The sequence below is a fragment of the Vipera berus genome, assembly GCF_964194415.1.
Source record: "Vipera berus genome assembly, chromosome: 3".
NCBI classification, from domain to species: domain Eukaryota; kingdom Metazoa; phylum Chordata; class Lepidosauria; order Squamata; family Viperidae; genus Vipera; species Vipera berus.
Window position 1 is genome coordinate 152,326,330 of NC_138204.1, and position 27,334 is coordinate 152,353,663.

At 39.6% G+C, this 27,334-nt stretch overlaps 1 protein-coding gene across 1 annotated transcript; it reads right to left on the reverse strand.

The window, feature by feature from the left end:
- Positions 1 to 5,282: 5,282 nt before the first annotated feature.
- Positions 5,283 to 13,041, reverse strand: PRL (prolactin; the record flags this gene model as incomplete). Its single annotated transcript, XM_081326109.1, has 4 exons — positions 5,283 to 5,603; positions 9,460 to 9,639; positions 11,075 to 11,182; positions 12,892 to 13,041. 4 exons carry the CDS (start codon positions 13,039 to 13,041, stop codon positions 5,412 to 5,414), a joined length of 630 nt encoding a protein of 209 aa, XP_081182235.1. The 3' UTR covers positions 5,283 to 5,411.
- Positions 13,042 to 27,334: the final 14,293 nt, after the last annotated feature.

Consider the following 27,334-nt stretch of genomic DNA (forward strand, 5'->3'; position numbering starts at 1 on the left):
AGAGAGAGAGAGAGAGAGAGAGAGAGAGAGAGAGAGAGAGAGAGAGAGAGAGAGAGAGAGAGAGAGAGAGAGAGAGAGAGAGAGAGAGATTTTATACTAGCAGAAAAACAACACTTTTCATTGCAGGACTCCAAAACAATTTCTGTGTAGTATAATTGGGGCCAATAGTAGCCAAGAAAAAAATATCCCAGAATTGCCATTAGGTATTTTTGAGGCCATAGCGCTTTCTAAATGGACTTTTTGAATTCTACACTAGCTATAATAAAACACTTTGGAAATAGACATCGTTCTTCTTGATGCATGCATGAAAATAGTTTTAAAGGTTTCACCCAAAGACTAAAAATCCAAACACATTTCAGACTGAAATACTTTGCTTTTGAAACGGTGTGGGAGAGAATTCCCAAAGAGAATTCCTAATGGGATACAAAGAAACCTTGCATATTAATAAATAAACTAACATAATCAGTAAATTATGCAATGCAAGTGATTTGGTTAACATGTTAGGTTAGGCCCAGGAGGCCAACATTGCCTTTATTTTCTTCAATCTATTTTGCATGGTTGTTAACTGTGGAAAAGATTACAGGAATGAGAATTAAATATGCAGGACTTGCAGTCGTGGTATAAACAGAGAATGTAAAACTGACTAAGTAATTAAAATTAAGAGTTTTGTAAGTCCAGTAGTTTAAAGACCAAAAAAAGGGAGACTTGAGGTTTTGAATTACACAACATGCATGCTGACTGACCGATGTTTACTAAAAAAACATGAAAACATCAGCCTGAACATTGTTGCATAATAAATACGTTGGCAATTTACAAATATTTTTTGCTGTCACATCTAGAATTAGAAATATGGCTATTTTGGAAGGTCTTTGAAGTTTAATTAGTCTGAGTAGAGCTATTACCAGAATGCATTAATTACTCATTTATTTTTGTCCTAGGTATTTTTGCATATTGCTTTATTATATTACCTGTAACTATAAACTGTCTGCTCATTAGAATCTGTAGGATTAAAGTAATCTAGAAATTTAATATATAAAAATTGCTACATGATTATCTATAAACTTAGGTACATCAGACATTATATGATCAAAATAAGTTATGAGGTTTTAGAGAATACTTTGGGATATATATATATATATATATATATATATATATATATATATATATATATATATATATATATACACACACACACACACACACACACACACACACACACACACACACACACACGTACAGATTCAGATTTTACCTTTATGAATGTCTGACTTAGACTTGGGTGATTTAAAATTAATGTTATTGACCTCTAAGGAATAGTTAATAGTTAGTACAATAATAATTATAAAAGCTACTGTTATGTTTTATTATTTATTATTAGCAATTGCTGATGATCACAGCCGGTTTGCTACACATTCACGAATAACATGACAAGAATGGTAAATACCTATTGGGGCTTGCAAAAATGATGTCTTATTTGGAATCCTGTGAAAATGAGCCATGCATCCATGGTATTGGGTGCATCATACAGGTAATCCTTGACTTATGACCACAATTGAGCCCAAAATTTCAGTTGCTAAGTGAGATACTTGTTAAGTGAGGTTTGCCCTATTTTACAACCTTTCTTGCCATAATTGTTAAGTGAATCACTGCAGCTGTCAAGTTAGTAACATGGCTATTCAGTAAATCTGCTTCCCCATTGACTTTGCTTGTCAAAAGGTCACAAAAGGGGATCACATGACCCTGAGACACCTACAACCGTCATAAATGTGAGTCAGTTGCCAAGCATCTGAGTTTTGGTCACGTGACCATGGGGATGCCACGATGTTTGTTAGTGCCAACAGTCACTTTTTCAATGCTGTTGTAATTTTGAATGGTCACTAAATGAACTGTTGTACGTTGAGGACTACATGAACTAGGCATATTCAGTTCCTTGTAGGGTATAAATTAGTAATTGATAGCATAGACATTAATGGATGCATTAATAAATTAGATCAAAACTAGGAATTGAATTTCTCATAAAATTGAAATATGGTGTAGGCATTCATGCGGGGACAAGTGATTCACAGTAAAACTGTGGTAAGAACTTTTTGTATCTATTTAATCCATGAGCAGTAACACTCCTAACTGCTAAGATGGTTGCTTTGTTTCTTGATATAGCAGCTAACAATATTGTGTGTCTCACTACTGAGTCTGCTATTATATTGCCTTGTTGACACTAGATATGACTCTTAATGCAGAAATCTTTGGCCCCACTGCAAGTATTGTAGGCAGGTAAGTTAATTAAGCAGGCTTCATGGTACATAATGGCAAGTCCCACTTTAAAATGATGCATTCCTTACCGAGCTACTGAAAAAAAGGCAGAATCAAGATGATTGATCACCTAGAGTTTTACTCTAAAGCAACCAAAGTCCTTTTATCTGCATCAATATATTAGAGATTTTCCAAGGACAGAGCCATTCCCTGATAACATTATCAGGACTTCCTGTTTCCACCCATGAGACTGCTTGTAAGTGCACACTCACCACTTTTATTTGGTTGTTTGACACTTCTAAAACCAGAAAGCATGCACAAAGGTTGCAGGAAAGGAAAGCCTAACAAAATGCTGTGGAAGTATGGAGATTAAAATGTCATCAATTTAAATAAAAAAGCAGCATTTATATCAAGCCAATCAGGTTTTTTTTTACAGAATTTGGAAATCAAAATATTGGGAAAAAAGTTCTTTAGAGCTTAATATCATAAGAAATTTTAGAGTTGATGCAGAGTTCTGTGTAAAAACTCTTTCTGGCACACATAATGAAGATTACTTTGATTGCCTCATGGGAGTAAAACCAGCACAGACATGCTTTGGAGATCGAATAAGGATAGTGTGGTCTTATTGCATTAAAAGTCTTATTGAGAAAAGCCTGGGACTGTGCAATACATCTTTTGCCCATTTCTTGTCTTTCCCCAATATCTCTGATAGGATAGCTTGAGTGCAATTGGTCCATAAAATTATGAACATCAATAATAACTGTTCCTAGATCTCAAAATCTGTCCGTGTCTGATTTAGGTACAGGTGGTCCTCGTCTTACAACAGTTCGTTCAGTGATTGTTTGAAGTTTACAACGGCATTAAAAAAAAAGGGACTTATGGCCATTTTTCACCATTACAACTGTTGCAGCATCCCCATGGCCACATGATCAGAGTTCAGATGCTTGGCAACTGGCTCGTATTTATGACAGTTGGAAATGTCCCAGGGTCACGTGATCCCCTTTTGAGACCTTCTGACAAGCAAAGTCAATGTGGGAGGCCAGAGTCACTTAATAACTGGGCTACTAACTTAACTGTGATGATTCACTTAACAACAGTGGCAAGGAAGGTGAAAAATGGGGCAATGTTTTACTTAACTGTTTCAGCAACATAAATTTGGGGCTCAATTTGGGTCATAAGTCAAGGAGTACCTGTACACTGGACACTGATATTGAGAGTGGAATCAAGACCATGGATTCCTATAGAATGTCTTATATATTTTGGTCTGTTATTTTAGGAACGAGTACAGTTTTTGCCAATAAAAAAGTGTTTCTTCTTACAGTGATGTGAATAACAATAATTGAAATAGGGAAGAGATGCAGAGTATCCCTCCCATACAAAAAAGGCAAGCTTGCAACTTCAAACCATAGAAAACCCAAGAGGAAACAGACAAGAGTTCTGCTTCCCTAAATTGCTATATATAAATGTCTCACTTGAAAGTAGGGTATGGTATAACTTTAATCTTATACATTCCAGGTTAGACAAAGCTCTTAAATTTCAGTTCCTTGGATCAGCTACTAACTACAGGTAGTCCTCAACTTACAACAGTTCATTTAGTGACCATTCAAAGTTACAACAGCACTGAAAAAAATGACATGACTTTTTTCACACTTACGACCGTTGCAGCATCCCCATGGTTGCATGGTCAAAATTCAGACGCTTGGCAACTAACTCATATTTATGACAGTTGCAACCTTCTGACAAGCAAAGCCAATGGGGAAGCCAGATTCACTGAACAGTCGTGTTACTGACTTAAACAGCTGCAGGGTTCCACTTAAGAACTGTGGCAAAAAAGGTCATAAAATGGGGCAGAACTCACCTAGCAAATTTCTCAGGTAACAACAGAAGTTTGGGGCTCATAAGTTGTGGTCATAAGTCAAGGACTATCTGTACTAACTAGAGAACACAGGGCTTTCAGAAAATGGCCAGGGCAATCTGGTTTGGCAGATCTGTCTTGTGAGGGGGAGAGAAACTGGAGGAGAGATTACCAGGAATATATGTGGGAGCTTTCAAGAGAACTTCATGCTCTGGACCCCTCAGATTTAGCAACATCTTTAGAGGAGAAATGTTTTAACAATGAAAGGACACATAAGTCAGATGGGTTGGACTAGAAGACCTCCAAGGTCCCTTACAACTCTGTAATTCTGTATTAACTAAAGGAGTCAGCATTTCAAAAGATTTAAATTGGACATGCACTAATTTCGGGGGAATGGTCTATGGCTGAGAGCTATACCTGGCCTTTTTATACTACTATATTGTGAGATGAATCTCAAAGAATAGGTGGGATCTGGACAAGAACTAAATTCAATTTTAATTTGCAATTCTACAGAGTCTTCGACTTACAATCATTTGTTTAACAACTGTTCAAAGTTTGCAATGGTGCTAAAAAAAGTGACTTATGACCAGTCCTTGGGCTTATGACCATCACAATGTCCCTTTGCTCATGTGACTGACCGGGCACTTGGCAACCTGCGTATATTTACAATGGTTGCAGCATTCTGGGATCATGTGATCACCATTTGTGACCTTCCCAGGAAACGTCCGACAAGCACATTCAATGAGAGAAACCAGATTCATTTAACTATATGATTCACTTAATGACGATGGCAAAAAAGTTTGTAAAATTGGCATGACTCATTTAACAGCCACATTGCTTAGCGATAGACATTCCAGTCCCAATTGTGGTTATAAGCTGAGGACTACCTGTAAATTAAATTAATGTATTTAATCTTTCTCCCTTTTTATCATATTCGAAACTATAATTTTAGTGGCAATTTTGGAGGGGTTCAAAGAACTGTATTGAAAGCATTTGAAAGTTGCATGTAGCTCTGGGCCCCCTTGTTTTACACCAATCCCAACTTTTAAAAAATACATTTTAACCTCCATGCATTTTCAGTGTTTTATTGTTTGATTTGAATATTGCTGCAATCTGAATGAAAGTGACCTGAACAGGAAAAAAAAGGTTTATCTAACAGTTTAACCAGAAAGAAGGGAGCATAATGGGCCTCTAAATCTTTTTTTTTTTTTTGCAAGCTGAGATTTTCTAAAAGCAGTGAGGCTAAAAGCAGAGTATTTTAAAAAGATGTGGTGCTATCATTTTAATAAAGTGAGAGCGCAGCTGTTCAACAGTTGCTGTCATGAATGAGGCGACACTTCAGGAGTTTCAGATAGTTGTCAATTTTGTGGGAGTCCCGACGCAAACAGTGTAACAGATTGTAGAAGGCAAAGAGGCGAGAATCTTCATCAGCCAGTTGGAGGGAAGGGAGACCAGTCCATCTAGAATAGACTTCATTGCCTAAGTCACCTGGGTGAACCTAAGGAAAATGCAAAGTCAAAATAAACATTGATGGTTTCACAATTGCTAAATATATTTTGGTCAATTTTTAGAACAGAGACTCTCAGAACTTCCATACAAACCCATTTATTAAGCTACACTCCCAAAATTGGTGAGGCCAGGGAACTAGAGGGATTCTTAAGAGATAAAACATGCTCCCTTCTTTTAGATAAAATGTGTGCTTTAAACGTGCTCTAGGTTTAAGATAATTATTTTGCTCCTAAAATATCCCCATCTTTCAACAGATACTATCTGTAGATTACATACACATAGTCCTCAGTTAATGACAATAATTGGGACTAGAATTTCCATTGCTAAGTGATGTGGTCATATAAAGCATAATGTCACATGACTGCACCACTTAGCAATGGCAATCCTGGCAATCCCCATTGTCATCCCTGATCAAGGATTGTGGGTTGTTAAATGAGCCCCCGGTGGCTCCCAGGCAGGCAGGCAGGCAAAGTGCAACACGCAATGAAAGTGTGGTAGGATTGGGCGTGCCTGCTGCCAGGTATAGAGGGTGCATGAATGGTTCACAGGGTGTGGCACAAATGCAGCGGGGCCAGGGGTGGCTGCTGCTGAGTGGGGAATGTCTCCTTTTTCAAAGCTGTTGTAATTTTGAATGGTTGCTGAATGAATGGATAAAGAAGGATTACTGATACAGATATGGATAGATATATAGATATGCAGTAGATATAGATATAGATAGTTTCATTATCAATGTGTGTACTCCTGGTGACTGCTTCAACAAGTTCCTTCTGTTTTTTTAGCAAGATTTTTTGAAGTGCTTTACCATTGCCTCCTACCAGGGTGGAGAGAAAAAGACTGGCCCAAGTTCAGTCTGGCTTTGTGCCTAAGGTAGGAGTAGAACTGATGGTCTCCCAGTTTGGTGCCTTAAACCACTGTACCACTGCACCAAACTGTCTCTCATCATCTTCCAATGTATACTGTATATATTAAAAAAGGGAGTCAAAATGTCTGGTTCAATCAGCTTTGATTGTATCAAAAATGCTTGTCGGCTGTACCTTTTGAACCCCTGCCTTAGAGAGGTGTAACATGACTGAAGAATTATCAGATAGTAATTTGGAATCTGAGTAGATCTTTGCATAGATCTTAAAATGCCCAGTAATTCAAGCAGGGTAAGGTAAATTCCTGGAGGAATATTGTATTTGCTTCATACTATAATAAAAGAGGGACGTGGTGGCTCAGTGGGTTAGGACGCTGAGCTTGTCGATCAAAAGGTCGGCAGTTTGGCGGGTTGAATCCCGAGTGCCGCGTAGCAGAGTGAGTGCCTGTTACTCGTCCCAGCTTCTGCCAACCTAGTAGTTCGAAAACACGTAAAAATGCAAGTAGGAAAATAGGGACCACTACGGTGGGAAGGTAACAGCGTTCCGTGCGCCTTTGGCGTCTAGTCATGCCGCCCACATGACCACGGAGACGTCCTCGGACAAACGCTGGCTCTTCGGCTTTGAAACGGCCCCTAGAGTCGGAAACGACTAGCACGCATGTGCGGGGAGAACCTTTACCTTACCTTTATATAATAAAAGCCTTTGATTGGTGAAAGTAGGCAAACATATAAGTCTTACTTGTTTACTTTGCAGCTCTAATGTGCAAAGTGCATTCTAATTATCTTGTATATATGTCTTTTCATGAACTTGTATTACAAAAGTGTTTCTTTTGGTGAAATACACTATAAGTAAAACGTTCACTCTGCTCAATACTTAAATCTCTCAATGTTGCCTAATATCTATTAACCCATGTCATGTGGTACTATTATCTATCCTTTTTATTATCTTCTTTACTCCCCCTTTTATCGGCATTATTATTGTTATTGTTATTATTCTGTTGCTTTGCATGTACACTGAGTACTTTTGTATGAGAGACAAATTCCTTGTCAGTCTTGGCCAAATAAAGTATTCATGTGTACTAGTGAAACATTGGCCAGTAATGATAATCTGAAATGCTTGAACATGCAGGATACTGCCTATAAGCACTATGTGCTTAGAGCTCGAAGCATTGTTAGAGACTCCACACACCCACTTCACGGTCTGCTTCTATTGCTCCCCTCTGGGAGGAGGTTTCAAAGTATTTATAGCAGAATTACTAGATTCTGTAACAGCTTTGTTCCTTATGCCATCCATCTTGTAAATTCTCAAGGGTTTTTTCCCCCCATATACGTATACATTCAAATTAGACTGTGATGTTTCCCTGTGTCATGTGTGTGTGTGTGTGTGTGTGCATGTGCGCATAATGGGTTTTTTTTGAGAGCTGAATGCAATGAAGTTTCATTTTAATGTATGCTGATTAGTGTTCATTTAAAGTGACAATAAAATTTTTATTCTATTCTAATTCAATTCACAACATCTTGTACCAACATATACAATGTTCAGACAGTGTTGAGCATTAGATTGGGAAAGTTTGCTGTAGATATTATGTCCAACTTTTATCATTTGGCAGTTCAACAGAGGTAACCTAAAAATCTTACCACCAGTCTAAAGGACGAACACTTTAATTCTAGGATTAGGGGGATTATAGGCTGAATATTTTAATATGGCAAAAGAGAAGCATTCTACCTGATGTTGTGTAACTAACCCCAAAACACAGCAGGGCTTGTCAGGATCCCGTCTAAGTATTAGTAATCTAGTGCTAGTGAAACATTGGCCGGTAACGATAATCTGAAATGCTTGAACATGCAGGCATTTTCAGATAAGTGTTGTAAGCATGACTTGCGCTAATTTGAGGATGGAAGGCAGTCATATTAGCCTGCTCCTGGTAGGTCAGGGAAAACATCAAATACAACACCTTGCATACAATATGGTTGTGAAAAAAATGGATAGCTGCTTCTTTAGGTGTATTTAAATTTTACATAGAAAATGCTGCATAGGTGTCTTTCTTTAAAAAGTAACTTTCAACTGCTGAAAGAAAATGCAAACATGAAAAGGAAATGATGGCATGCATCTTGTTTTAAAAATTGCTTAGAAATGCCTACTTTGATATGTTTTACTTTCAATTACTGTCCTTCATTTTCAAAATAGATTTTGAATATGACACATTAGAAATTAAGATAATTAATAAGGAGAATTTGGAAACATTCTTGAGTTCAAACAAGTGTGGAAAGAAAGAATGTTAGCTTAGTACTTTTATTGCACAAAGTATTTACTAGATATGTAGCAACTTTTATTTTATTGCCTTCATTCATGGCACAGACTTGCTCATTCTGTTACTTTTCTAAGACACATACCTAAATATGTTAAAAAAAAATACTGACTGCTTTCAAACTAACTATATGACATATTAAGTATGTAATGTGCAGCTGATTTTGAGGTTGTTTTTTTGTAAACTCATCTTTTTTTTTAGTCTTAGCTTGTAGAGGGCAAGGGGAAGATTACATTCCTCTCTGCAAAGAAGTGTTAAAAAGAAAAAAATCGTATCAATGAAAGTTATTGTTTTTTCAGCACTTTCATGTGCAGGGGAATAATGTTAATTTTATAAAATACAAGATAGGAGGCAAGATAAAATTTCTAACCTGTTTGCTGATTCTCAGTCTAGGGTGGGCCATGTCCCTTTTTTAGTATTAAGAAAAATTACAAGATCAGCTTATGCTTTGTTGTTTGGCACTTCATAACTTTTTTATTAGTAAAGAACAAGATGTTTCGCTACTTCTTATAGATGCCAAACAGATCTCCAGATCTGAAAGGTTTTGCTGACACTTTTAACTTCTTACTTTCTTTCTTTGAAGCATTTTAATCCAAACAAACAAAAAAAATTTGCCTCATTTTATACATTCCGAATGGTGTTATGAAGCTGGAAGAACTTCAGAGGATTTTTTGACTCACCCGTCCAACAATTCTCTCCATCCCCTCAAGAAGTCGTTTATTTTGCTCCTCAATCTCCATGGCCTTCCAGAGAATGGTATCAGGAGCTTCATTGATTCTTTCAACTTCAGAGACCAGATGTAATAGAGGATCATTCCAGGAACGGAGTACACTCAAAACTAGATTTAATAGGTCCTCATGCTGTTGATTGGCAACAAAATTGAACAGTTAGTGTGCAAAATCTACCCAGGAGATATGAAACATTTTTTTTATCAAACTTATCTTAAAATGTCCTTACTGCAATTTTGTACCTGTCCATTTATCAGATATAATTAAACTACAGACTATAATGCAATTGCAAGGCCTTTTTTTGTTAAATGTAACTAGACAAGAGAGTGCCCTAAATATCACGCTATCAGTAAATTATCTGCGCTGCCAGTAGAAATCACTCCATTCATCTTTGTTGCATAAATGCCATTTAATCCAAAGATTAGCCTGAGCATTAATGATACATTTTTAGAAATAAGGGATCTAGAAAATATTTGAAGATATAATGGAAGATGTGATCTGTGGTAGGCCACTTAATATCTCATCCCAAAGCATTTATTGTGTCTACATCAAATCCTGCAAACATGCCCAGACATAAAGCTGATTTCAAGTGTTTTGCTTCTGGGAAGATTTATTTTCTTTTGAAACTTTGCCACTGCTTGAGGTGAGCTGAAAGATCAAAGGGCTCTTGGCTTTCCTAGGATCCTCCTAGCCATTGTGCTGTCCTTGAGACCTCTCCAGTGTTGACACAATCACTTTTCACTTTCCTTACATAGCAAAATGCATCTATTCTGTGGCATAAATTTCCTCCTGCTTCTCTTGGGAGAATTGCTATTGTGCTACTACATTGAAAGGCTCAAACATCCCAAGTAGCCCATGCAAACATAGATAAATGCCAGACACATACATATCTCAAATATTTGTGGCACATGTTTTGGTTTCTGAAAAGGGAGATTATTCAGTGGATGAATGGCATTTGAAACAGAATCAAAGGGAGGAATGGGCTCTCAAGCGACACCTTAACATTCCAAAGATTTCCTCTTCAAGTGCACAGAGTAGAAACATTTTTAATATGATTATTTGGTAAGGTATGTTTTATTTCCAAAACGGGAACACTGAGGAAACCTCTGTGATCAAGAGACCATTGCAATATATAGTTCTAGCCCCTGACCTTTTAGAATTATCTTTTCATTTTTGCCAGATCTATTTTTCTTTCCTGCTAGGGAATAAATAGACTATTTAATCTATAGTCTATTGTTTATGCATCTCTTCACATAAATTTACCATCTTCCCATCTCTTCGTAGGATAGAGAAAGGCGATTCTTTCATCAACCCTCCCTGGATTTTTCCAGCCTTGTGAAAGACAATCTTGTTTTGTAATGTGAATGTATTGTCTTTCGTTTTTGTTCATATAGGTCAGAGCATGCTTCCTTGTTTTGTGCTTTGCTTATTCCTACCACTTACAGAGGTGGAGCAATGGTAAAGCTGTCCTTTATAACCCTATCTATGGTAACTGTATGCTTTGAAAGGATTTCATCAGATTTCTGGTGAACTTGCACACATCTGTCAACAAACCGAGACAACTTACATGTATCTGCTGAGCTTGTTCTTTATCTTCAGGAGTGGTTAGGGAAGAAGTATGGCAGCTGTTAACGGCCTTTGCAATAAAACCCCGGCCCTGAGCATAACGTTCATCCTGACAGTAAACAAAGATGACATTTAGTCAAGTAGATAACCAGGATTTTTGAAAAAGAATAGACTGATTCTTGTTTTCATTGGTTGCTTTGTAAAATGTATCCTAGAGTTATGGAGGGCATTAATTTTGTCTCCCAACTTTATTGCATGACTTAGTCAAAGGTGATCTGCCTCTTTGTAGACTGTGAAAGGAAATCAATTTTAAGCACCGTGGTTTTTTCATAACAATAAAAGCTTCTTTATGGTATAAGGTGGCCCAGATATTAATAAAAGCTGTTTATGGTATAAAGTGGCCCTTATCCCACAGTTCCCCAGAGAGTATATTTTCTGCCATACTCCAGAATAGCTTTCTTGCATGCATTTAGTTATTTTTCTCTGAGCAAACCTTTCGCTTGGATGTTTGTTACTTAGTCTTGCATGTTTTCATTTTGTTACTTTAAATGACATCTGTGTTCAGAAGACAATGTTTTCCTTCTTCCACATCCTTTATTGAGGTTCAGTTCCCCAGGGTAGATGAAGCTTTCACTACAATGGATCTATTAATGAGACGTAACTATCTGCCCCATCCCATTTCCTACTCTTGCGCCTTAACAAATAATAGGACATCCAACTTTAAAAGGAATAGAAGTAGGCTTTTTTCACTGATGAAAAGTGTATTGGAGCAGATTCTGAAAACTCTGTATATGAAATATAATATCTTGTTGGTTTCCAGTCTAGAAATCCACTTAAAAGCTTGTGTAGCTTTGATAACCTTTTCACAAATACAGGTAGTCCTCCACTTACCACCACAATGGAGCCCAACATTTCTGTTGCTAAGCAAAACAGTTGTTAAGTGAATTTTGCTCCATTTTAGCAATAATAATAGCATGTAGACTTACATACTGCTTCACAGTGCTTTACAGCCCTCTCTAAGTGGTTTACAGAGTCAGCATATTGACCCCAACAATCTGGGTCCTCATTTTACCGACCTCGGTAGGATGGATGGATGACTGAATCAAGCCGGTCAGAATCGAACTCCTGAAGTAAGCAGTGAGTTAGCCTGCAGTACTTCATTCCAACCACTGTGCCACCCCAGACTTTTCTTGCCACAGTTGTTAAGAGAATCAGTTAGTAACACTGTTCTTAAACAGATCTGCCTTCCCCATTGATTTTGCTTGTCAAAAGGATGCAAAAGAGGATCACATGATCCCAGGACACTGCAACGGCCATAAATATGAGTCAGTTGCCAAGCGTCTGAATTTTGATCACATGACCATGGGGCTCCTGCAATCGTAAGTGTGAAGAACAGCTATAAGTTTTTTCAGTGCCGTTGTAACTTCAGACGGTCATTAAACAAACTGTTGTAAGTCAAGAACTATCTGTAGTTTAAGAACCTTTTAATTTCAATAAGCAATAACATTTACGTGATGCAACCTAGCAATAATAAAGGCCGCCTTATGAAATTACATTTCTAAATAGATAATAAACACTGAGCAAATACTTTACATTTTACCCATTGTGAAACGGAACCGAAGAAATAAGAAAACTATGGTTAAAAATCATAATTACCTTCATAAAGTACTGGTGGGCAACCTGAGGTAGTTTTAGATATTACTGATCTACAATTCCTGGCATGTCCAGAAATGATTACAACTGACAATAGCAAGGGATGCCTGGAGTTGTTGTTCAGGAACACATGGTAAGTTTTTTCCTTATACCAAAATTACTTACAAATTCATTGAATATTTCAGCAGAGAGAGAGTGGATATAATGGGATAGTTTAACGGCCCGGTCAAAAAGGTCCCCAAGAGAAACCTGGCACTTGTCGGACCCATTAGGGCAAATGGGTGACGATGTTACACACTTCCTTGAAAGGAACATATTAGCCAGCAGCACGGTGGCTAGAAACAGGCCTTGAAGACAAAAAGAAAAAGGCAGAACCCCATAAAATGAAGTAAATCAAGAAAAGATAAAACTCGTATTTGGTATTCTGTGACCTCTTACTTTAATGCTTGACTTCTTAAATAACCATATTTGAGGAATTCAACCTTTTCGCCTTAGCCGAGGTAGGATATAAACTATGTAATAACAATAATCATAGTGACAATAAGTGTAAAAGTGTGGAAATGTAGTTAAGCCCCTTTCCTTTATAGCTGTTTCCAAGAGTGACTTCCTTCTTGACAAACATATGGTTTTAAAATTAAATTTGAGGGAAGGTTAAGTAGATCACTATCTAGATTTTAGATTGTCTTGGGGTGCTGCTTGCAATTTTTCAGCAGCTGTGCTATTTAAAGTCTTTGGCGTGAACAACTTTTAAGGAAGTTGGTGCTGAATATCTTAAGAGAGCCAAAGATCTCTTGAGATTATGTCTTATACAAAACCTTTAAAATTAATTACTGATAAATCAGTATATTGATTAGACAATGTTCTATGCCCTGTTTTTTACAAAAGCAAATGAGTGTGATAAGAGCATGTACCAAATGAATAAATTTTATGTTGGCAGAAGCTAAGTTTGATTTCTTGGGAAAAATTACAGCCTAGTGGTGCAGCAAATCCTGAGCATACAGGAAATCCCAGGATTCAGACTTTTGCAGTTTCCATTAAATAAATCATATATAAGAAATCCGAAAGATTTCAGTTGTACACTATACAGCCCCATACCCAGTTAGAGTAGAAAACATTGCTTACATGAACAAACATTCTGATCAAATACATGGTAGTTTTCTCTGCTTTGAATTCAGTACTTTAGACTGGTATTGTAGCACTCTAATTTTTTTTCATTGTGTCTATTATGTGAAACTGGTCCTGGACCTTGCTTTGGAACACCGTTTGTAGGACTAGTGAGTCCATAGTTTAGTTATGTCCAAACTGCAGCAATGATGTAGTATCTTTATGGGAACTAGTTGAACCTCTAAAGTTCTTTTTTAAAATGCCAAGAATGGAAAGGAACTACTGTCAAACATAATTAAACTCTATACAGATTGGTTGATAATATTTATGCCATGGAGTTGGTATCATAGATAGATTTTCTCCTTGACAATTTTTCTCTAACCTTCCAATAGTGCACCCATTGTCACTGTAACTTGAGTCTATCAACCTCACTGCAAATTGCAATATTCTGTGGACACACGCATGGAGTAAATTACATTGATTATACTAGAATATATAATACCAACATACACAAGTCTTTAATATTTAGGTAGCATGGGAAAAGCATTTTATCATCTTAAGCAGGTCTTTATTCTTAGAAATACTTAACAAAGAGTATTGTCTTATATACAGTATTCCATGTGGGTGCTCCATTAGCTTTCAATTAAATTTATGTCTGATTGGCCATTCATAGGGTGTGCTTTATTTTGGTTGGAATGGTCCAGAAAAGCAGCACTGTAACAGTTTTATTTTTAAATAAATTGAAAGCACTGAAAACATTTGATACTCTCTTTAGTATAGAATAATGCTAAACCACGGATATAATCTATCCCTTAAGGACATAATGTGGTCTTGTGGAATTCCCATTCATTTAATAGGATTTCCACAAGTTCTTGGTTTTTTTTAAATTCTTAAGTATATATTTCCCTTACATAACAGATTGTGAAATGCTTAATTTTTATTAGTCAAAATTGTGTTATTAATTTTTTTTTACAAAATTACTCTTATTCAGAAAAAAACATGGAAAAGAATAACAAATAAGACATACCTTTCAATGAAATCTTGTTGGTCATAGCGAAAACCATCTCTGCAACCGTGCTTTGTCAAATAAACGATGGGAATTTTGATTTTTGTCACCTGAAGACTCTTATTTTTATATAGACCTTGATGACAAACTTGCATAAATGTAGTAGATTTTGTTTTTTTCTTTGCTGATCACTCTGTAGCTCAGATTAAAGTTGATAATTATAAACATCAAATCATTCCTATTACCCTATTCATTTTAGCAAAAATTTAGGGGCGAGTTGAGTTGATTACAAATGCAAGAAACAGATGAGAGAGAGGGGGGAATAGATAGAGAGAGAGAGAGAGAGAGAGAGAGAGAGAGAGAGAGACCCACACAAATACAGAAAATTATAATTGATCTTTATTTTTGTCAATTCATTAATGTGTTTGCAATTATCAGAGATATTATGTATTGTCAATATAGGAATAACTATGAAAAAATAAAATACTGATATATGATATACAGAGCATTTAATCATGAAAATTGAGATTCAAGATGGGCAAAAAAAAAATGTCCTGATCTTTTCTCTCATTGAAATGATGGGATCATTTCACAACTTTCTAAGATACATTTTGAAAAAAGAGTATTTTATCTGGATAATAAAACTTGAGTAAAACCTGCTCTTTGATAGTGTGTATAAATTTCTTAAGAAATGTAAATTTAGAAAAAAGGCTATTATTACTATGAAGAAAAGAGGATAACATTTGAATCACCTCTGTGTGGGCAGTTTGTATGTGTTTTATATGTTTTGTGTGAGCAGGAGTGTAGCCATTCTAACTTCTACCCTACATTCTTTTGCAGGTTCTGGCCATGTTTTGGATATTGATATGAGAAAACAAAGGAGAATAAAGCAAAATGGTTGAACAGAACTTTTAATGGAACCATGAAAAGAATCACTTGTTGCCTCTGACACTTTAAAAGCAGGTGAACAAAGGAGAGTCTTGGTCAACCAAAGACATGCTAAAAGATTTTTCTCTTCCCTTGTCTAGCTGTCCCTAGCTGTCTATGAAACACCTTAACAAGAGCAGAGAAGAGAAACAGTGAGCTTATTTACCTCAGGTACTTTGTATTATGAACTCAGCCACACATCCTGCATACCCAGGCATGAGGAAGCCCCATTCAGGTGAAGGACATGAAACCAAGAACTCATCTTCAGTCTGGCTTTGGCTACTACAAAGGCAGCCTCCCCTTGTTTTCCTCGCTCCTTGACTTCTAATTGTGGTTAAAAAAAAGTCTTACGGTTTACAGTATTCTCCACAGCTTGGTACTGCTGTTCACCTCGGTGACTTTGCTGTAGAATTTTGCCACAAGTATAGAATGTTCCCGGGGTGTGATGGCTCAGGTGTTAAAGACTCTGAGATTGTCAGCTGTTAGCCCAGGTTCAAGATTCGGTGCCACATAATGGGATGAGTTCCCATTCCTTCTCCCATCTCCTGCCCACCTAGAAGTTTGAAAGCATGTAAATGCAAGTAGATCAACATGTACCATTTCGGTGGGAAGGTAACAGCATTCCATGCCCCTTGGGTGTATAGCTATGCTGGCCACATGACCATGGAAAATGTCTTCAGGCAATATTGGCTTCCTCGGCTACGAAATGGAGATGAGCATCACACCATAGAGTCGGACATGACTAGACAGGGAAACCTTTACTTTTACCTTATAGAACGTTCTCCCCACTGCAAAGCGCCAGATGGCAGTTCTACTGCAGAAGTCTTGCAGTGAAACCATGGGCAGTTTCACTATGGACTGCTTTGCTATAGGAATGCTGCAGAAGTGGTTGGCAGCCCACAGCTTCACATCAGCACCATGGGGTTGCTGGGAAGAGCTGCAGCCAGCAGCCCCACAGTAAAGCCGAAGAGAGTAGCTAGTATTTATTATAGTATTTATTATAGTATTTATTAATTATTTTTAGCCTTGTACACTATCCCGTTATCGTTTATGAAATGGGCAGCTATATAAATTGCTTAAAATTAATAAATAAACTGACAGCAGAAGACATGTTTTTCCAATTATTTTCCATACTAATTAAAGCATTGGGAGAGAAGGGGGAAAGTTGACCCTTGGGATTTCTGGTGTCAGCACCAAAGGAGATGTTCCCCCATACCACCTCTCTTCCCCATGCCTTTGGTATGGACATTGCAAGAACCCCTACTGTACCCTAAAGCTGATACAGTTCTTTGTGGACCCCCATACTGAATATACTGAATAAACAGAATTTTATTGATATCTTGCAACAGAATCTTCAGTCTAACACTTATGCTGATTTTTTTTTAAAAAAAAATGAAAATGGATAAAGTTATTTCAGTCTAGAAAGAGTATCTGAGGAAAGCCTTTGACACTTTACTCTAGAAAACGGTGAAAACCCTCTGGTATTAATCCAGATGTGCTTACAAAGACTCTGCTAAGGCTCTAAAGCTCTTGCTGTGAAACCTTAGTTTTCTTTTTATTTGAAATTTTTATTGAAGGTACAAAAGCAAACCATTATATTTCAGATAGATCATCTGAAACCGTTGACTTGGAATGTTGTCCTGAAATATGGCTTAATGGAATGAATTATGGTTTGTGTTAAACTGGGGTTAGAATAAAGAACGTAAGGCTGTGCAATATTTGACAAATGTTGTGTTTACTTGCCAAGTATCAAGCTTCCATTTAGTTGTTTTTCTCTTCCTGCTTTGTAGCTTCATCATGTAAGTCCATTGCCTATGAAACAGTTTTGGGAATTAAATGAATAAGGAATAATTTTTAATGAATTTTCCAAACTTCAGATAATTTAATGAATATTTTTACTGAAAACTATGCAGTAGTCACGTACAGCACCCCAGATCCTTATCTATTTTGTAATTGTTTGCGTCAGTGGAGTTTGAGGTAAAACAGGTCAAGGAAGTAAGTGATCTTTCCAGGGCAAAATAGAGTGGACAATGATGGCTGAAGTTGTGTGTTAAGACTGAATTTGAGCCACAGTATATTATAATATAAAAAAATGGACCTTGTATTAATTTTGTTATATTATGAAGTGATACCAGAAAGAGTCATGTTACATTATCAAATGGAAAACAATTACCTAATGAAAGAATTTGCAATAACTTTATTTTTTATTTGTATAAGATTATAAAATATAAGCAGAATACCAAACAATAAATGTATTGCTAAAGCTCTTAAAGACCTTAACAAAATTTAACAAATTACAACATTACAGAGTTAGAGTTATGGTGAAAGCTGTAGATAAAGATTTAGGTTATAGTCAAGATTTATAAAATATACCATATAATACTATATAATTAGAAACAAAAGATAGAAAAAGAAATTTTTACTTAATAATACAACATTTCTAAGAGCGGAAGTTAATATCTGGAATATCTTTTTTCTTCAATTTTTTAATATGATTCTTTTGGCCTCTGCCAATGTCCAGTACAACAGTAATTCATCATAGTCATTTTGGTATATAATTCAACGTCATATTACTATAACATATGTAGCAGTGAGGATTTCCCCTTAAATGCACTGATGTACATTAAAATACTATTCTACAAAGGAACCAAAATTTCATATGACCACATGGGGTCAATAAATTTAGAAGCTGAGACAGTGGCTTTAAATCAATTATGTGCCAATTATTTTAAGGATTTTTCACAACTTCAAAATAAATTTGATCTAACAAATTTGCAACAGTGGTAGCATTTTAATTTATGCATTTTTAACAGCTCAGGATAGGCCAGCTAATCTGGTCATTTCAAAGGTACCTGAGATGTTTTCTTATTTGATGGAATTATCACAGAAATTAAACTGTAAAAATGATGTTTACAATGATGTACTGTAATAATATTTACATCAGATACAGCTAGTGTAAGGATTAAGTTGTTGGACTATGTCTATGATGACCTATATTTATTAGACCTCTCAAGTCTAGAAGTTCACTGAATGACTTTGGGTTGGTCAGTATTTTTTGACCCAACCTATCATGTTGAATCGTTGTAGGAGAAAACAGAAGAGTCTTGAATAGCTTTCAGCATCTATAAGAAAAGTGTGGTTTAAAATAAACAAATTTATTTCACTTGCCTGGGTACAGTATTGATTGAATAGTATTGATCTGCCTTCTCTGTGGACACTTACAAGATTATATTTCAAGATGGAGAAATATAGAAACTATTTTTATGAAATGTTATTTTACTGAATTTTAGGTGAGACAAGTGCATGCATCTGTCTGTCTGTCTGTCTGTCTGTCTATCTATCTATCTATCTATCTATCTATCTATCTATCTATCTATTATCTATCTATCTATCTATCTATCTATCTATCTATCTATCTATCTATCTATCTATCTATCTATCTATCTATCTATCTATCTATCTATCTATCATGTATTTACCTACCTAAACATACATACACACATATACAGTATGCATTAATTTACTTAGATATGCACATATTTACCAAATATAATGTTATGTATTGGGCTTAAGGGAACACCTTGAGCACTGGCATAACAGATACCACCAGGTGGCGCTGAACCAAAACTGTTGTGGCCGGGATCAGTTTTCGGCGGGAAACAAAGGTTCACCCTGATTGGTTGGATGTGTACCTGGCCAGGTATATAAAGGGCGCAGGTAACCCCTATTCCCCAGTACAGTCACTTCTACCAATAAAGGAGCTGTTATGCTGTACTAATCTGCCTGGCGTCCTTCCTGCGCTCCAGAATCCACTACGCAACATATAACGTATGTGAATTTTTGTTTCAGTAGTGCCAGGGGAAGGAGGAAGAGAACCAGCAATTTCATTTCATCCACTTTCCCTCTGTCGATAGACACATTTAAAAGTCCCACAATGGATACCAACATAGAGACAATGGATTTTGAATGTTTTCTCATTATTCCTCAGATCTTCTTATGATGGGTTTGGGAACATACACATTAACTGGAATGAGATGAATTCCACCAGCCGTGAACCAGATAAAGCCAACAGTTGCTTTTAGTGAATATGTATATTCCCTATGGGAAGTGGATATTCCATATTCCATATTCTTCCCTCCCTATGGAACATCCCCATGGTAATAAGATTGGCTCCCACTTCGACACTCTTTCTCAAGGGTTTTGCCAACAGCCCTGGGGAACCCAGAGGGAGATGGAGCCCATCAAGTGGCTTATTTGATTGATTGTTACCATGAGCAGGGTGGGGTATTGCTTTTTATTGTTTTTATATTAGATTTTTATAGTTGTAAGCTGCTTGGAGTCACTGAGTGAGTTGGGCAGCCATATAAATTTTCTTAATTTTCTTAAGCAAGCAAGCAAGCATGCATGCATTTGGGAATTTGTGAGAATATTTTCACTGTTTTTTTTTTTTAAAAAAATCTAAATCTTAACAAGAGGAACAGGTGTATCTCTTATTTTCTGGTACTAAACAGTTTTTCCACTCTCTCTTTGCTAAAAGTCTGTCTAACATATTATTTCTCAAGACAGCTTTCCTAAAATGAGAGTAGATTTTTTTTTCATCAGCCAAGAGAGACAAATTTCCTTTGTAGTAAGCAGAAGCTCCTATTTGATCAAATACCCACTTTTTAAAAATAGGATTTCAGCTACTCTGCTTAGGTCTATAGAAAAGGGAAAAATGTATTGTGCAGGACCCTTAAATCAGAATGTTTTCAATCCAAGGCAGCATAAAGAAATTATATTCAAAGTGTATCATAAATCTGATTGGTATTTTTAGTGCATCCCATTTCCCTGTGAATAGTGGCAGTATATCTGCAAAAGAATTGAAATGATGTGCGATGTAGATTTAATTCAGTTATTTAGCCCCTACCTACCCAATATGCTATTAATTTGATATGGTACTGCTTCTGAGTAGAGAACCAATAGTTAGGGTTGCTTCATTTAAATGTTTTCCCATCAAACTTGAGCTTCTTATAAGCAATCACGCAAGTAGTAATTCCAACTTACAGGCCTTCTGACTTTATCAGTTTGGCTATGTTCCATATATAAACTATTTTTAAAGTGGAGGAAGGAGTCTTAAACCCTAACAAATATAATTAGATGTAAAAACTAGAACTTGATATAGATACAGTACTTGTATTTAAAACAGCAATTGTTGAGTCATGCTGCATCGTCTAATTATCAGCTATAATTTCTGTGATTAGGGATTTCCATTATATAATGAATGATTTGAATTTATTCAATTTATATGCCGCCCTTCTCCCTAAGGACTCAGGGCGGCTCACAACAATAAAAAGTTAAAAAACATAAAATACAAAATTTAAAAAAGAATTAAACAGGAAATGTAATAAATACATAACAATTAACCCAATAAAACCAAATTTAAAACTATAGTCAGTCCAGGCCCGATTGTTGGAACATCCATGTCTTCAGGTCATGGCGGAAGGACTGAAGGTCAGGGGCCGTCCGCAGCTCCAGAGGCAGTTCATTCCAGAGGGTCGGCGCGCCCACAGAGAAGGCTCTCCCCCTGGGGGTCGCCAGCCGGCATTGCTTAGCTGACGGAACCCTGAGGAGGCCGACTCTGTGGGAGCGCACCGGGCGATGGGAGGTTGACAATGGCAGCAGGTGGTCTCGCAAGTACCCCGGGCCTAAGCCATGTAGGGCTTTAAAGGTAATTACCAGCACCTTGAATCACACCTAGAGGGCAACCAGAAGCCAATGCAGCTCGCACAGGAGTGGTGTAACATGGGAGTATCGAGAAACTCCCATAAGCACCCGTGCGGCCTCATTTTGCACCAGCTGAAACCTCCGGGTGCACCTCAAGGGCAGCCCCATGTAGAGAGCATTGCAGTAATCCAGGCGAGAAGTGACAAGGGTGTGGGTGACCGTGCATAGGGCATCTTGGTCCAAAAAGGGGTGCAACTGGCGCACCAGGCGAACCTGTGCGAAGGCCCCCCTGGTCACAGCACTTAGATGATCCTCCAAGTTAAGCCGTGAATCCAGGAGGACACCCAAGTTGCGGGCCCTTTCTGAGGGGGGGCAATACCTCCCCCCCATCAAAAGAGATGGAACATGTTGGACAATACAAGATGCCGGCATCCACAGCCACTTGGTCTTGGAGGGGTTCAGCCTGAGCCTGTTCCTTCCCATCCAGACCCGCACCGCCTCCAGGCACCGGGACATCACGTCAAGGGCATCACTGGGTTGGCTCGGGGTGGAGATAAACAGCTGGGTATCATCTGCATATTGGTGATACCTCACCCCAAAGCCATGGATGATCTCACCCAGCAGCTTCATATAGATGTTAAACAGGAGGGGGGAGAGAACCAACCCCTGAGGCACCCCACAAGTGAGGGGCCTTGGGGTAGACCTCTGCCCCCCTGCCAATACAAACTGCGAGTGGCCCGAGAGGTAGGAGGAGAACCACCGTAGAACAGTGCCTCCCACTCCTAATCCCCTGAGCCATCACAGCAGGATACCATGGTCAATGGTATCAAAAGCCGCTGAGGTCAAGTAGGACCAGGACAGAGGAACAACCCCTGTCCCAGGCCCGCCAGAGATCATCTACCAGTGCGACCAATGCCGTTTCTGTGCTGTAACCGGGCCTGAAACCAGACTGGTACAGGTCGAGATAGTCCGCTTCATCCAGGAATTGCAGGAACTGATGCGCCACAACACTCTCAACAACCTTCGCTACAAACCGAAGGTTGGAGACAGGACGATAGTTATTCGAAGAGGCCGGGTCCAGGGCAGGCTTCTTGAGAAGAGGCCTCACCATCGCCTCTTTTAAGGCAGAGGGGAAGACACCCTCCATCAATGAAGTGTTGACAACTGCCTGGAGCCAGCCCCCTGTCACCTCCCCGGCGGCCGAAACCAGCGAGGAGGGACATGGGTCCAATAGACAAGTTGTAGCACTCAGTCTATGCATAATCCTGTCCACATCATCCAAAGACACAGGGTCAAACTCACCCCATCTCACTTCTGATCGAGAAGTTCTCATGTTTTTTTATGAATGGGTAGTGCATTTAAAAATAAAGTGGTTCTCTTTCTTTACTTCAAGAATGCTGACATTTAAATGGGTTTTTTTCAAAACAATTGTCATAGAATGGACAGATGAAGACTGAAAAAAAAATATAAATCCTTTATGTTTAAGACATATTTATTTAGAATAGCCAATTTTATAACTCAAATAAAAGCACAAGCAAAAACAGGGTAGTGCTAAAATTATTTTGCTTTAAGGGGGAACCTTAGCTTAAGACTTTTTTTGGGTTGATTCTTAGATCCATAACTATTTACTTTATATAATAAACCAAGATGTAGGTTAGTAATTTGTCTGCTGCTAACTTTCATCAGTCATATTCTGGAGAATTCCCTTCCCTGCAGTTCTATCAGTACAAATACATGGAATGATGGAAGGCTGGTCTTCCTAAGCCTTCAGAGGGAAGATTCTGTCTAGTGGGGAAGTAGGACAGACCAAATTAAAACCAAACCATCTACTAAGGTATGGTAAGAGGAGGGTGGTAGCTCACAAGGTTAGAACACTGGGCTGATGACCTGCAGGCTCATGTTCAAGACCCTGTTACTGCCGTAGGACAGGGTGAGTTCCCATCACAGAGGTTCCAGCTTCTGTCAACTCAGCAGTTCAAACATGGGTGATTTCAAGTAAATTAATGGGTACTACTTCATGGATAACTTAACAGGGATGTGAAAGAAGCCCCAGCTGGGTGTCCCCCAAGCATCGCTGATGTCACAGTCCAATCCTTTCAACCCAGAAGCACTTTGGTGCTCCCGACACGGCCGTAGTAATAGTACAAAGGTATGGTAAAAATTGCTGATATTACTTCCCAATACAGTCAGTTCTTGCATGGTACATGGGGAAGGGACACCATTTAATCAATTGCTTTAGGCAATGAATTGCTTCTTGTCAATCCTTCCCATATAAATAAACAAGATGTAAATGCTACTGTCACCTCCTCGTCTTCGCCGGGAAAAACAAGCACACAGGAAAAACCACGACGAAGCACAGATGACTGCAGAGAGTACCTTTAATAGCAGGATCTCCAAGCATTAATAAAGTCAGCGTTGGGAACCACTCGTCCCAACGCTTCTTTTAAACATTGCTACTAATTAATTAACAGCCCCACCCGTTAGCCCCACCCTCCCCTACGCAGACCAGCATCCACCTGAACCACGTGAAACCCCACCCCTCTATCCTGTCGCCCCACGCCCTGCTTCCGCCCCTGACGCCAAGGTCCATACAGCGTGAAGGAAGGTGTAAGTCCAATATCCCCCTCTCTCATACCCTGGAATCCCTAACGTGCTCCCCTCCACCAACCCGGTGTTTCGTGTCACACCCGCAGCCCCTTGGCAAGCCCCATCATCTGCTGGCGCGGCTGGCGTGGCTTCCCCGTGTTTGGCGAGACCCGTTTTCGGCTGCCAAACAACCATCCGGGCAGGGGCAGGTCCTCTACAACACGCTTTTGGCCGCCGATCAGCTGTTCGAGCAGGCGCAGCCTCGGCGTTGACGCCCGGGGTCTTTGTCGGCCGCCGAGCAGATGTTCGAGGAGGTACGGCCCCAGCGTGAGCGCCCGGGGTCTCCGTTGGCAGCTGATCAGCTGTTAGGCGCGGCAGCGGCTGCAGGACGCCCGGGATCTTTGACGGCCGCCGAGCAGCTGTTCGAGGCGGTACGGGCCCAGCGTGGGTGCCCGGGATGCGGGTATAGGGCAGCCGCCGGTCCCGGCGGTGGAAGGCCTGGGACCTGCGGGGTACCAGGGGCCTGCGGGGCCCGAAAGCGGGGACTCGCCAAACGGAACCGGGTTTGGCTCCTGCACTCCGGGTCGGTCCTGGTTTGTGTCCATCTACCGGTCTCCAGGTCGGTATCAGTAGGGGTCCACGGCCGAGGTTCTCCAAAATGGTCCCTCAGGACGTCCATAGTGTAACTGCCAGGAGCCGTGGTGTAGCTCCACTCCTCTCCGCCTTCATCGGTGGCACGATGCTCTCTCCACTCCCAGAGGGACCCCTTCCCTCTAGATGGTTGATTTTGTCCAGCCACTGGCTGGCTCAAGACAGGGCTGAGCCACCATTCCCCAGGCTTCTCCTGGACAGCCGGTTCCGAAGCCTCAGCTCCCTTTGGTGCTGGTCCAAGGTCCCGGACCTTAGGCCGAACCACTGGTGGGGCCTCTGCCAATTCCCCCACCTCAAGGGGCACAGCAACCCCAGCTGGTTCCTCCCCTCCTGCCACGGGCACACCGCCCTGGGTCCCCTCAGCCATGGTGGCAGGCGAAAACCAGAGCCCAACGAAAGGAGCGCTGTGCTGTTTGAACGCTGACTTACTGTCACCTCCTCGTCTTCGCCGGGAAAAACAAGCACACAGGAAAAACCACGACGAAGCACGGATGACTGCAGAGAGTACCTTTAATAGCAGGATCTCCAAGCATTAATAAAGTCAGCGTTGGGAACCACTCGTCCCAACGCTTCTTTTAAATGTTGCTACTAATTAATTAACAGCCCCACCCGTTAGCCCCACCCTCCCCTACGCAGACCAGCATCCGCCTGAACCACGTGAAACCCCACCCCTCTATCCTGTCGCCCCACGCCCTGCTTCCACCCCTGACGCCGAGGTCCATACAGCGTGAAGGAAGGTGTAAGTCCAATATCCCCCTCTCTCATACCCTGGAATCCCTAACGTGCTCCCCTCCACCAACCCGGTGTTTCGTGTCACACCCGCAGCCCCTTGGCAAGCCCCATCATCTGCTGGCGCGGCTGGTGCGGCTTCCCCGTGTTTGGCGAGACCCGTTTTCGGCTGCCAAACAACCGTCCGGGCAGGGGCAGGTCCTCTACAACGCGCTTTTGGCCGCCGATCAGCTGTTCGAGCAGGCGTGGCCTCGGCGTTGATGCCCGGGGTCTTTGTCGGCCGCCGAGCAGCTGTTCGAGGAGGTATGGCCCCAGCGTGAGCACCCGGGGTCTCCGTTGGCCGCTGATCAGCTGTTAGGCGCGGCAGCGGCTGCAGGACGCCCGGGATCTTTGACGGCCGCCGAGCAGCTGTTCGAGGCAGTACGGGCCCAGCGTGGGCGCCCGGGATCTCCATCGGCTGCTGATCAGCTGTCGGGCGCGGCTGTGGCTGTGGCTGCGGGCTGCGGACTGCGGCTGGATCCCTCTCCCGGTGAGAATGTCGAGCCCGAGGGGCTCGACAGCTACCAGCATAAACGAATTATTAAATAATTTGTTGTATGAATAGGGACTCAATTCAAGTTATGGATTTGCTGCCTTAAATAAATTATATAACAGATTATGGGGACTTTAGGCTATGTAATATTGGATGGACAAATGTTAGTAGGTAGGGATGAACATGTGCTGGCAAAGATGGGCATCTTGCATTGCCCTTGGAGGCAGAAAATATTGTCTGTCTATTCATGTTTCTAGAAAGATGTTTAAGCCATGAAATGCTGAGTTAATTTTGTTTTTCACCAGATTTGAATGTGGTACTATTAAAATTGTTGTATTCCAATGCTCTTTTAATGTTCTACTATTATAGCTTACGATAGTTATAATTGGGTTTTTTGTATTTTTATCCTTGTTAAAATAAAATGACTGCAATATATCCTAACCTGAACTTTTAAACCTTTTCTGCACCAGCCCTGTCTTTCCCCATTAAATGTGTACAAATTAACAAATACTGTCCTTAATTGGATAAACGGCCTAGATATTAATATATAGAACACTTACTTCATTTTTATGAACCAATGTATTTTAACATTTGTAATTCAGTACATAAATTTTTGAATCTCTTATACTTTACAAAATTGACCATACATCTTTGCAGCTGCTATCCATTTAATTTGTGCCATACACTCACTCAATAAACAAACAATTTCTGTCATCACCCACAGGGATGCGCATTGGTGGTGCTGACTGGGGATGATGGGAGTTGTTTTCTAACAGATAAAGAGGCATTAGGCTAGAAAAGAGTTGCCCAAAGGTTTAAAATTTCCCTGAGTTTGTACAACTCACTAGGCTAAATTATGGTTTGTTAGATTATGGATCAGTGTATTGTGCAAATCCAGATAATTGGGTAAATTCAGTAAACCATGATTCAGCTAATTACAACCAAGGAGATATCCAAACACAGCCAATTTCTGTGTGGAGGAAGTCAGTTCCTCCATATTCACACCTGGAAAAACATAGTAAATTGAAATGCCTGTTGAGTAAGAGCAGAAAGCCAAGGTCTATATATTGTGTTAAATGTCAATCACATTAAAAGGATGACTGCTTAATAGTTTAGAATTCTTAAAAATTCATTAAATAATAGGTATCAGCTGCTTCTACCACTGCGGTAATGAATATATTTGCATCTGATCAAACCAGAGGTGGTTCACTTAGTCAGCCTTGTTAATGCATGTCACGTTTCTCTCCTGAAAGTTGTGTTGAGCAGACCTGGAGTTAAAAATATAACATTACAGAAGAAATTCAACAGCCTGTCAGCATTATTTTCAACAACAACAAAAAAAAAAAGAAATTGAAGGTTGACTGTTCTGC